This window comes from Zalophus californianus, chromosome 14, assembly GCF_009762305.2.
Source record: "Zalophus californianus isolate mZalCal1 chromosome 14, mZalCal1.pri.v2, whole genome shotgun sequence".
Classification (NCBI taxonomy): Eukaryota; Metazoa; Chordata; class Mammalia; order Carnivora; family Otariidae; genus Zalophus; species Zalophus californianus.
The window spans coordinates 19,352,368-19,365,150 of record NC_045608.1 but is presented as its reverse complement, the minus strand read 5'-3'; the positions used below and the strand labels follow the sequence as shown (position 1 = coordinate 19,365,150).

The 12,783-nt window shown below is 44.4% G+C and overlaps 1 protein-coding gene across 3 annotated transcripts in view; it reads right to left on the bottom strand.

The window, feature by feature from the left end:
* GRK3 (G protein-coupled receptor kinase 3) overlaps window positions 1–12,556 on the bottom strand; it is a 123,050-nt gene extending 110,494 nt beyond the window's left edge. Inside the window, exon 1 of one of the 3 annotated variants that reach the window (XM_027575461.1) lies at window positions 12,369–12,556. In XM_027575461.1, coding sequence (XP_027431262.1) covers window positions 12,369–12,481 — 113 coding nt within the window. In that variant the 5' untranslated portion in view covers window positions 12,482–12,556. The remainder of the gene's footprint in view (window positions 1–12,368) is intronic. The other 2 variants (XM_027575462.1, XM_027575463.1) reach the window with 2 other exon arrangements.
* Between the last annotated feature and the right edge of the window lie 227 nt (window positions 12,557–12,783).

Genomic DNA, 12,783 nt, shown 5'->3' with positions numbered 1-12,783 from the left:
TTCTTGCCATGTACCGTTCACATACTCACAGGTTCTGGGAACTAGGTCGTGGACATCTGGGGGGCGGGGGGTGCTATTATTCTGCCCACCACAAGGGTTTGAATACATATTCAGAGTATTTTCATCAACTGCAGCCATATTCTTTTGATAGTCACACCGTCCTGCCTTTGGCCAGTGAGGACCCCTTCTTTCTGCCCCTGCACTTGTTAGATCTGGTGCCCACCCCAACTCTTGGATGGCTCCTTTTCCTGATACAACAGATAACAGAAGTTCCAGGCTCTTCTTGCCCAGGCCCTGCCCACACCCAAAGGCAGGTGTGTTTGTGAAGGGTACCCACTGCAAGAGGACAGCAGTTGTCTCTCAGGCTTTTCCATGGCTGGAGCTGAGACGTACATATATGTGATAAGACCCTCCCCTCAAAAAAAAATCATGAATTTAAAATGACTTTCCAATTCAAATTTAACCAGGGTTTTTACTTAGCTCTTGTCTTGTACTCCTGTATCTCTTCATTTACATTTAAAATCTTGGTTCTTATTACCCGGCTCTATTTATATAGTCTATATGAAATGATTTTAAACTAACAATAATATTAACACTTCTGAATGCAGCCCTATTTATCCTTAAAACATACAGGACAATTTGGCATCATCTTGCAAAACTGAAAACGCCCGTCTCTTACTTCTAGGGGTCTATTCTACAGGCCCAAACATACCCAGGTCAGCACATTCGCTGCTGTGGCACTTGTGATTATGAACACCAGGTTAGGTCAGCAACGGTTTTATGATTCATCATGCAGCAATTCAAAAGACTGAGAAGCCTCTCCACGTTACCAATGAGGACAAGCTGAACATGTCTCAGTAGGTACAGAGGGCAAGTTGTAAAGGGACTCACTACTTTGTTCCTGACAAACACAACCCCATCCCAGGATGATGTCAACAACCTTTCTGTGTGAAGGTTAAATGTGCAACCTGTTTCATTAATTTCCTATCACTATTTAGAATGGCCTGCTAACAAGGTTAACATGAAAAATCTTTTACGTATCTAGAGTAAACAGACAAGTAGGTTCAAGCCAAGGATACGCATGTACTGCTGATGGGCAGAGAGAGAGAATTTTACTTTTTGTTTTTTAAGATAAGAGTACCTGTGAAATTACAGGAAGATGTCTAGGGTCAGAAAACATTAAGAAACTTTGACATGTAGCCTTTCTCAATTTATAACATGGCCATTGTTAATGATAACTCTATTACTGAACATGAAATTTAGGATACCTTGTCTTTTAAGGAATTATTCATATATTTATTATTAAATCAACATCTCTGATGAAATTATATGTGAGCCACCAGAGTACCTTATCAGATCTCTATAGTTGATAACCCTTACTGGGTGAAAACAATTCATTTTCAAAGATTTTATTTGTCAGAGAGAGAGAGCGAACATGAGCAGGAGGAGAGGCAGAGAGAGAGGGAGAAGCAGACTCCCTGCTGAGCAGGAAACCTGATGTGATACGGGGCTCGATCCCAGGACCTAGAGATCCTAGAAATCGTGACCTGAGCGGAAGGCACCTGCTTAACCGACTAAGCCACCCAGGCATCCTGACAATTCATTTTCAAACTGTGTTGGTAATATCTGAAATTGACACTGTTCTAAGAACCTTCTTTTCTTAGATGATTCATATGGCAAAAGATAGTCTGTAGGTGTCTATTAAAATGCAGTTTTGAGCCCTTTGCTAGCAATGTGATCTTGAGCAATTAGTTTCTCTCTGAACCCGAATTTCCTCCTTCTAAAGGAGATGATGAGTATTGTAGAGCCATTTCCAAGAATCTGAAAATAAGGAAGAAAGTGTGCCCTCTGAGAGTAAAGATTTTAAACCAATACGTAACACAAAGGGCAGAGAAATGCCAAAGTTTCCTGGGCTGGCTGGCCCTGGCTGTGGCTTCAGTAACTGTCTTATCAGATCCAGAGGAGGTCTGCCCCCCAGTGAGAACCGGAAGGACAGGTCATCACAGAAGCCATCACTGCCAGGGAATTCAAGGACTTCACATCCAGCGTAAAGCCACCCTGTGGGGAAGTGACTTGGTCCCAGCTACTGAAACTGCTAAGTCTCAGGCTTAGGCCCTTCTGACACCTCGGGACATTCCGACCCCTCGGGCCATGAGCCCATGCAGGCTACACTACCTTCTGAGGAACAGTGCACTTCCACGAGGGAAACTCCCAGGAGAGAATGCTCTGGTCACACAGCCTTTGGGCATCTGAACTCCTGGAAGATTAGTGTTGAGCATAAAGGAGTAAATTTGATATTCTAGTTAGTCTGGCTTTTCAGATAAATCTACTAGGTGAATTAGTGCATTCTGGGGAGTGGGAGCCTCTAGCTTCATCTGATTCTCAAGAGGGTCTTTAACTATATAATAAGAACCACCGGGGCAACGAGGAAAAATATGGGTTAGTCAGGCAGACTTGGCTGATTAGCATGCATTTTACTATAAGAGACAGATGTGCTCAATGCAGTAATAAAATCTAGTTTCTGGGTCTGAATGGCTGAGGGTCATCCCAGAGACCACAGGAAGGACACAAGCGTCTAAGGAGACAGCCCAAATAGACAAAACGTACCTTTCAATATGGTGGACAGGTCTGGAGCATTTTTTTTTCTTTTTTAAATTTCTACCTACCACAATAGAGGATAAGTGTAAAAACTAAAAACAGTATATACATGTAAAACTATAAAGCACTGCATACAAGTATTAGTGAGGTTTTTTAACTCTCAATTCAAATCTATCAAATAAATATGAAATAAATGATCAGCTGTCACTGATTGATACACACATACAGATCTAAATGTTAAGTCCAACAACTGGCTCGCCATCGAGATCCTTTCGGTATTGACCCAAGTCATGCCCCAGTTCTGGAGAGAGCTTCCAAAGAGGAGAAGAAGGTTGGAATCAGGGGCGCCTGGGTGGCTCAGTCATTAAGCGTCTGCCTTCGGCTCAGGTCATGATCCCGGGGTCCTGGGATCGAGCCCCATATCAGGCTCCCTGTTGGGCGGGAGGCCTGCTTCTCCCTCTCCCACTCCCCCTGCTTGTGCTCCCTCTCTCGCTGTCTCTCTCTCTGTCAAATAAATAAATAAAATCTTTAAAAAAAAAAAAGAAGAAGAAGAAGGTTGGAATCAATGAGGCACTTCCAAAGAGTCTTGCTTATTCTGTCTGTTCTGCCATCACAGACCCTACCCCTAGATCCCTAGATGGTCATGAGATAACCAGTACGTAATGGCCAGGAAAAAATAAGCTTTTCTTATTTTGTAACCTGATCTTTTTTTTTTTAATAATTTGAACACCCATTCCCCATTAAGAAGGGCACTTTAGTGAAAAGACAGAGACACGGAGACACTGCCTGGTTCTCCTTATGGAATAAAAAAACCAAGCAAACGATTGAACCCTAAGAAATCCCTGACCACAGAAACTGTCACACTTCTTTGCGGGGGGCGGGGGGAGATCATGAACCTAAGTATAGCCCCTCTCATGCATGACTCAGAAACTGCTAATGTGCAGAAAATACCTTCTCCTTCTAGGCCAGTTCTAGTTGTGACATTTTGCATAAATAATCAGTTTTTCTCCACTGCCAGTGGCAACCAAAGAGAAGGAAGCAAGTCCTAAATGGGGCACAGAAGACAGCACAAAAGCTTTACACTCTAGTCTATACTTAATGTTGGGATGACAAAAGCATAATTAGGGTGTCATTATAAGAAAAAAAAGAGTAAACATAGTTAAGGAAAGAATGACCGATGAAAGAGGAATATTAAAATCCCTTGACCTTGCCCGTTAGGGTTAGTTCTGTTTCTAAATGGAGTCTAGGTACCTCGTTTTCCACCCCCTCTCAACCAAATAGCAAAAGTCTCATATTTTTAAAAGAAGACACATCTGAAATGTCATCTCAGCTTTAGACACTCACAATGCAAAATGAAAGCCTGCAGTACTCAACAGCTGTGTACATGCCTTCCCATGTAGCTCCGAGTTCATTTTTAACTTAAGCCCTTATCAAATGCAATGCAGATACAGAACATTTAGAGTAACCTGAAAATATAACCAGAGTGCTCTTTCTAGAAAAATAACAAAGAACAAGGACTGACTTATGACACAAAGCACAAACACCAAGAGTGTGTTCTTCAGTAAAGGTGCCCTGCTGAACACGAAGATGCTAGCTGCCTTCCCCAGCAAACTCCTAATGGAGTTGTAGGTGTAAGTTCTTGAATGTATGAAACATAAGCCCTAAAATCCTCAGAAAAAGACTTTTGCAGCATAATTAAAGCTCATTCTCTTCCTAAAATATTTTAGCCTATACTTATCTAAGAAGTATACAGGGCCTGGAACTTACTTAGCGCTTGGCAAGTGGCAGTCCCTGTCATAATACACGTGTAACCCATCCTAGCTTCCAAATTCTGACTTAATGGAAATGTTAATCCCCTAATCAAACTCATGTAATGAATTTTAAATCACTGGGGGAACCGAAAATTTTCTACCCATAATGGAACTTTAGAGGGACTCAAACATACACTTGAAATACAATTTTTCACTCATTTTACCATCACTGAATTAATTATAGTAATTTTACAGGTATCTTTTTAGTCTTTGTAAATTTTAATATTCTTATTTAGCCAGGTAATGTTCAGAATGATAAGAAGAGATTACACAGAGTACATACAGACTTCAGCTGGATTTGGGTAGTGACTAAAGGAACAGGGGGACAGCTTCCCATGAAAGCCATTGTGGGATGGGGAGCTGCCTTCAGATACTGGAAAACCTGTCACTTTTTACAAGGGATTAAACTTGTTTTGCATAACCACAAAAGGATAGCAAAAGATCAGCGCACAGAATGATTGCAAAAGAGCTTTCCAACACCACAGAGCTTCCAAAGATGTTCCTCAAAGATGACCTGCCTGGACGTCAGACAGGGACGTCACCCACCCAATGTATGACTAAATTGGATGCCCTCCAAGGTCTTTTCAAACATGAGATACTACACTGCTATGTTATTAACATGCAATCTATTAATGTCTAAGGAATACTGAAATGAATCACCTTATGCTCAATACACTGAAGCCAGCTGCTTTTAGGCTATGATTTTTGGTTCATTTTACTGAAGCAAAGACCTCCAAAGGATGAGTTAACTCTCCTAATTGCTTAGTTATCTGTACTTAAGAGTAGCATGCTTGTTAACTCTATGTACTAAGGTCAACATAGCCCAGAGCCTAATGGATAGATGATGGATTAATGGAAAGATGGATAGATGGAGGAGGGGATGGATGAATGGATGGAAGGAAGGAAGGAAGGAAGGAAGGAAGGAAGGAAGGATGGATGGATGGAAAGATGGAAGGATAGATGGATGGACCAAAGGAAGAAAGAATGGATAGAAGGATGGGTGGATGGAAGGATGGATGGATGGATGGAAGGATGGATGGGTGGGTGGATGGATGGGTGGATGGATGGATGGGTGGATGGAAGGATGGATGGGTGGGCAGATGGAAGGAAGGAAGAAAAAGAGGGATGGTAGAAGGGGAATTAAGGGGGAGGAGTAGAAAAGAAAGAAAAAGAACCGAGTGAGGCATCATGTGTACAAGGTTCTAGACAAACAATGCCACCACAAAGCCAGAGGAAGACAACTGAGAAGAAATCTGGGAAATTCACTTACTTATGTGCCTAAGGGTCAACATTTGCTCTTTGCTGCCTGAGCCAACAAACCAACTTTTCAGAAGTCCTGTCTCCCAAGCCTGCTTCCTCAGAGCACAAGGGGCTCCACACAATGCTGCTTTATATCTGCTACTGTTCTGTACTTTCTCAAGGTGTCACGTTTTGTGCCACATATAATCCCTACAGCAACCACCTATGGTGTAAATTAAAGAAAAATCACCCTTTAATATTTCATCCAATCTTTTCCCAAGTTATCAATGTTTGAAATTAATGTTCTCTCTTGTTTACAAATATACTGCATGGATAGAAAATGCTCACAAGAGACAGATTGGGGGGCAGGGCATTTTGTGATCAGAAATGAATAGATTCATATTGTACAGACAGGGAAAATTAAATATAGTGAATTTAAGTGACTTACCAAGGGCCCATGGCAAGTTGCCAGTGGAATCGGGTCCATAGTTCCTGGTTTCTGATCTAGAACTCTATCTAGTACGGCAGGTAGTAGAGAGGACCCAGGGATGAAACAGGTGAACTTCAAGTTCACCAAGGATGAAGCTCTGGCCTAGGTACCTTCATATAATCACCTCTTCCTACTCCTGAGACCCCGGAAGAAGGAAATGGCAGCAAACAAGAGCACAGGTCCAAGGCTGGGGTCAAAGCTGACTGTCACAAAACACCAATCACAGAGTAAATGAACTGTAAAGATATTTTCACTGTCCTCTCTATACCGCCCTATATGGAAAGTTCTACAATCTGCAGATGCTCTGTGTTGAAGCACAGGTGACCCAGGAGAAGACTTCCAAAATTAGAAGAAACATTTACAGGAGATGGGAAGCCAAGGTATTATTTCTCCCCCTGCATTTTATTTTAGACCCACAGAGCAGTCAAGAAAGGCCCAAGGGTTGTAAGCGCTAATCAATGACAAAAATAGAGAAGAATAAAGAGTGAGACGCAGTAGGAGCAGAAGCAGGTCCGGGGACATCCAGCCTAGTGAGCATGGAAGTTTCTAAACATACAAATGATTTCACGACAATGGAGTGAAAGTTGCCCAGCCCATGATCTCCATTCCCCCACTGCCAGTGTCCAGAGAAGGATAAAGACAGATGAGACCATGCCGCGCACACAACCCGTTTTCACCAAAATTTTCAGCATTCCTCAAACACTCGGTGTATTAACAAAGGAGGATTGTTTTGAATGAGAAAGTGATTTTTTTTATCGCAAATAAAGCCAAAAATATTGTTTCGCCCCTTTACTCTTTTTCCCAAAACAGAAATATCTGAGGGGGGACAGGGGCTGCTCTTTTTTCCAAATAATAACTCACACAGAAATTGTTTGGGGCAGGAGGGGCGGGGCGGGGGGGCGCTGAGGCAGTCTCTTCTACAAATTTCTCAGCGGCAAGGTTGCGCTTCTTGTGTTGAACAGAACAGGCATTTAACCCTCGAGCTCCTCATGGGAAATAAGGAAGAAACTGCTTATTCACTTAGTCATAATTACCACTTTCCAGGTCCCAGAGGAATAGCTTTTCTCCGTCAGTCTCTGAGGACGGTCCTGACTTTTCAGATGCTGCACCGGCAGCTGATAGGCAAGGCCCATAAAATATACTTTCCCCAAATGAAAAAGTATCACTGTGTCGTCTGTTCCTTGCAAAAGAAAAGGTGAGGGCTGCTCCTTATTCCTGTTGGCCCCACGGCACAGAAAGGAGAAAAGAACCCGGATTCTGAGAAATCAAGGCTTGACTATACCTCGGCTGCATTTCGGCTGTCACCTGGGCAGAGTTCTTAACAGTGCTGATGAGGCTCATGCTACTCACCAGGCAGCAAGCAGTCTTATGGGGAACAAATGTACTCATTATGCAAAGTGCCCCAGGAGAGAGTAAGCGCTCAATAAATGGTAGTTGTTCTATTCCTAGTTCATGGAAGTAAAACTTCTCTTTCCCTTATCAGGGCTGCAGGGACCCCAGGCATCCTGCTCTTGACTACTTTGCGTTTCCTACTCTGCTTTGCCACCCGCTGTCAGATAAAGACCTACACTTCCCTGCTTCAAGTCTTGACGCCCTATCCAACAGTACCAGTCTTGTCCAAACAGATGTTTGGCAAAGCCAAATTCAGCATGCTGAAAAGCACTTTTAAGACACTGCTTCTAAGAACACATTGCATATACAAACCGGGGCTGCCTGAACCTCAAAGAGATCTACTGGGCTCTCGATTCGAAACATTTCACAATGTTTTGGGCAGCTAGTTCTAGGTCCAAAATTGATTGCACTGGAACGTCTATTTCTAAGAATTGACAACTACGCACAGTACTTGCATTTTCAAGTCACTGGCACAAACTGACTCTGAACCAAGAATGAAATAATAACCGAAAGGTCAGAACAAATTACATTTTGAATGTGTAACTTAGCGGAAAAGAGGCAAGAACACTGCTACCGTTTTATACACAGAAATACTCCTCCCAACGACAAAGAACACTTTTTTTCCTGAAGGCTGTTCATTCTTTCATCACTGACTTTTCAGTTCAAAGTTGGGAGGTAGGGGGGCACACAGGCATAGAATCCCCCATACCCAAAACAGAGAGGACTAGTTCAAAGCCACCACCCACCACTCACGGATTGGGGTTAGGGAACTTACTGAAGAAACTCCATTCCCACAAAAGAAGAAAACTGAGCTACTTTTCAAGATCAATTCCATTTGATAGTTTTACAAATAGGAAGATGCAAGATTACCATGTTACTATGTCTACTATGGCTAGATAGCTCTTCAACGGGAATAACTAACAAATTACTGTAAAAACACTTAGCAAACATGAGTTCTATGACGATAGATGATAAAAGCCATCCAAATGCTACTCGTCTGTGGTCAAACAGAATCTTCAAGAAATTGCACTTTAAAGTAAGCATCTTTCTTGAATCAACTGTATATTTCCCACTAGACTACATATGCCCCTTGAAGGACAACGCTGTGGTTGGGTCCATCACGGTATCCCCATGCCTGGCTTGGAGAAAGGGCTCTACAACCACCTATAGAAGTGATGTAATAAAAGGTGTCACAGGGCGCCTGGGTGGCTCAGTTGGTTAAGCGACTGAGTTCAGCTCAGGTCATGATCCTGGAGTCCCGGGATCGAGTCCCACATCGGGCTCCCTGCTCACCAGGGAGTCTGCTTCTCCCTCTGACCCTCTTCCCTCTCGTGCTCTCTATCTCTCATTCTCTCTCTCTCTCAAATAAATAAATAAAATCTTTAGAAAAAAAAAAAGGTGTCACAGATGTCCTTAAGGATATTCTAAATGCTCCAGGTAAGTTACAAAGACTCTTGTAAATGTTGTTTTCAGAACTTCCTATCACATTGTCTGGATACTTTGAAAGGACAAGCTTTGTAATTAATGATCCAAAATTGTCAATGTCCCCAAAATGGACACAGGATGTAGGGGAAGGGTCAAGTTCATGTACTCAATCCCTTTCAACTACGTGTGACTCCAAGTCAACTGAATTTCATTTTGATTGGAAAAGGTTAATCAGAGTAACGAGCCTAAAGTACAAGTGGTCTCATGATCCACGGCTTTAAGATGTTGACCCTCTGTAGGCCTTAGCTTATGAATTAGACTCTATCAAATAAAAGGACTTCTTCCCTCACATGGAGTAGGGTAACTGGCACATACATCTGAATGCTCGTGTTTCTAACTGGGCCTGCACAGTGAACCCATGGGTCACGGGTTAGTATTCCCAACAGATCCCATTATCAGCTACATTAACTCAACTAATGTTTCAGTAAACTGAAGCAGCTATGTAATCTGAACAAATAGTCAGCTATTATGGGATTTACACTCATTGGTTCGTTAATTAAATAATGTGTCAACATAACAAAATGGTTGCCTCTTGCTATCTCAGAGAAGCAAAATCTCCCCGGGGCAGAATGTTCCATCTTCTGAGAGTCTCCTGTGATAGGCAGGGGACGGCAGACCAGACATTTCATTTAAATTAGCTAGAGATTATGCAGTCCTGTTGCTTTTCTGCTTAAAACTGCGTAAGAGGCAAAGCAACTAAAATGAGGAAGCATATAGAATACTCCAGTGATTTCAAATAATCGGGCTGGAAAGAAAAAGTCACTAGTGATGGGCCAATGGCAAGTGTTATGCTCCTCACTGAGATACTAAAAATACAAATCTAAACATCTTTTTCAAGAGCACCAAAGACTGGTGATCACATGGTTCACTCCAAAATGCAGCTGAAATAGAAACTCTTATCAGAAACCATTTGACCACTATCCTTTACCAACAGAGGCGAATCATACTAGTCTTGCCAAGCCACTATGAATATTAACTTTCTTACCATATTGAGAAATCCCCCAACCACCCACCCCCCCACCCCAAAATCCAGCAGGCAGGCCACTACCTGCCATCCAGTGGTAGATAAAAAACCGAAAGATGTTTTACTTGATAATCTCAATGTAACAGAACCTTAACACATGTAAATGGTCACATTACAAAACTAAAACCAAAGCCACTGAGATAAATACAAAACAAATTAGAATCCTTTGAGGAGGTTCCAATAACCTAATTTAAGAATCTATTTTAAAAAAATAGCCACAGAATAATAATTACTAAGAGCTGTTTCCTAAAATTACTCTCCTCTTGATATTTCTCAATTCTAAAATGTCATGAGAAATATGCTCACCATCTCCCAGTTTTGCCTTAAAAGAAAGCATTACCAAAGAATACTGCTGAAAAACAAAGGCATTCATACAAGGAAGTGAATATCCTAAACATACAAGTATGTTGTCAAGATTCTCAAGAGGGACACTAAAAAAGCAGAAGTCACATTAAGTTCAAAAAAAAAAAAACAACAGAAGTTCCTAATTTTAATATTATATATCGCCCCCACAAAACTGCTGAAGAGTTAAGATTTTTCGATTTTATATAGAGAGACTCCATACATTTAGGACTCCCTGCCCTTTAGGAAGAGGAGAAGAGGCAAAAGAAAAAAGGAATTACCACTGAATACCACATTTATAAAAATGCAGTTTTTTAAAAATGAAATTCAGGTTTGGTTTGGGTGTTCTTGTTTTACGTAGCTTCCCATTTGCCAGAAATTTTAAACAGCACTGATTTTCAATGAGCTTCAGATATGTTAGACTCTGGAAACGGAGTGTTAATTTCACAACCCTCCAAAAGGTCTGTACTCTTCCCTGATTTTCCCTGCTTGACATTGCGTATCAAAGAGCACACCCTGCCAGCCCAACAAGATGCATGGGCTAACAAAAAGGGCAAGCAAGCCAAAAATACCTAACACGTATTCATTTACACAATTTGGCTTTTTGCAACAAATAACTGAAAGGGGCTGATATTTTCTCTGTCGTAGGGCTCAGGCTCATGAATGGACTTGTAAAAAATTATCTGGCGATCACTGAGCATTAAAAGAAAAAAATTTTTTTTCTTATGTCAAGATAACAATTTAAGCAATCTTGGGTGTATAGTGCTTGAAACACTGGTGCTTTCAACCGAGAATAGCTTCAGTTTAGACTCTAATGTTTTACAAAATTGCATGGTTTCCAACTCACCATACAGAAGATGCCTCTTTTTATCATCAATTCTACCAAGAGCTATTTAGCACATTCACTGTACAACTCAGGATGGTGTTAATTAGAAAAGAAGCTAAGGAGGAAAATCCAACCCTAATCCTTTGACACACTATTTGAAACTCTATTACTCTGATGAACGATCTTTTCTGGGGTGGTGCTAATGACACGAACCACTGAAGTCTTTAACTAGTTCCATCAATAATAAATCATTAGCGATATAAAATCACAACTTGGTATGGCCCTCACCAAACCCCTCGCCAATTCAATCGGGCCCTTCTTTGGTCTTTTAAACAACAAATTCCTGTCTGGAATCAACCATTCAATGTGCGTTTAAAGTGACCACCAGTGGATCTGCAAGTTGAGGAAAGCCACCGGGATGATACACTTAGCACCAAAAAGAAAACTGTGTGGGTCACAAGCCACTCATCACTGCCTGGGGGCACAAAAGAGGAAAGGATAGGAGGATTGGAAGCGGAATAGACTGGACCTCAAGAGGAGCAAGCACGGAAAACTGCACTTTAAGTACCTGGGACAAAAGGCAAGGAGCCTGCACTCCCCAGCTAAGGAGCCCATGCGGAGCTGAGGAGAGGACGCAGTTGGCGAAAGGGGCAGCAGAAACCAGAGAAGAAATGACCAGGAGGCAGCCCAGGGGAGCCACAGGCACGGGGCAGAAGGAGCCCATTAGGATGGGGCTGGAGGGATGACGGAGATGGGGCAGAAGGGTTAGGGATAGGGCTGGAAGGGCAGGCATGGGGCAGGAGGGAGCCTTGGCAGGGGCGCACTGACGACCCTAGGGATGGGGCTGGACCCAGACGCAGGGATGGGACAGGAGGGAGCGACAGGGATGCAGCTGGTCCAGCCAAGTCACAACCACATCCCGGCAGCCCGTTGCTGGGGCGCTCCTGCGCTCCGGGCGCCGCGCTGGGCACTTTGGGGCGCTCTCAGCCGGAGTCCCCCCGGCAGCCCTCCGAAGCCCATTTCAGAGACGGGAACGGCGAGGCCGGGGGCGGGGGGGGAACGGCAGAGGCCGAGCGTCCGACCCTCCCGGACGCAGGGGGTCGCTGGCGGCCGCGGGGGACGGAGGCGCGGGGGGAAGGCGCGGGCCCCGGCGGCCGGTACCTGGGCTCCGGCAGCACGATCTTCTTGCTGGCGCGGGCGGCCGGGGTCGCCTTGCTCTTCTCCATCGCCATCAGGTAGCTGACATCGGCCAGCACTGCCTCGAGGTCCGCCATGTTGGCGAGTGGCGGCGGCGGCGCCGGCGGCGGCGGCGGCGGCGGCGGCGGCTCCTCGGGACCCGGACGGGACGCGCTCCCGCCGCCGCCGCCCGCCGCGCCCCGACGTGGGGGGGCCGCCCCGGGGCAGCCCCCCCCGCGCGCTCCCGCCCGCGCGCCCCCGCGCCCCGCGCGGCGCCCCGCGCGCGCCTCAGCCTCGCGCCCGCCGGGGTCGCCACGCGCCGCCCCGCCCCGCCCCCCCCCGCGCGCGCCCGCCGCCCCGCGCACGCGCTGCCACCCCTGCCCCTCCCGCCGGGGGTCGG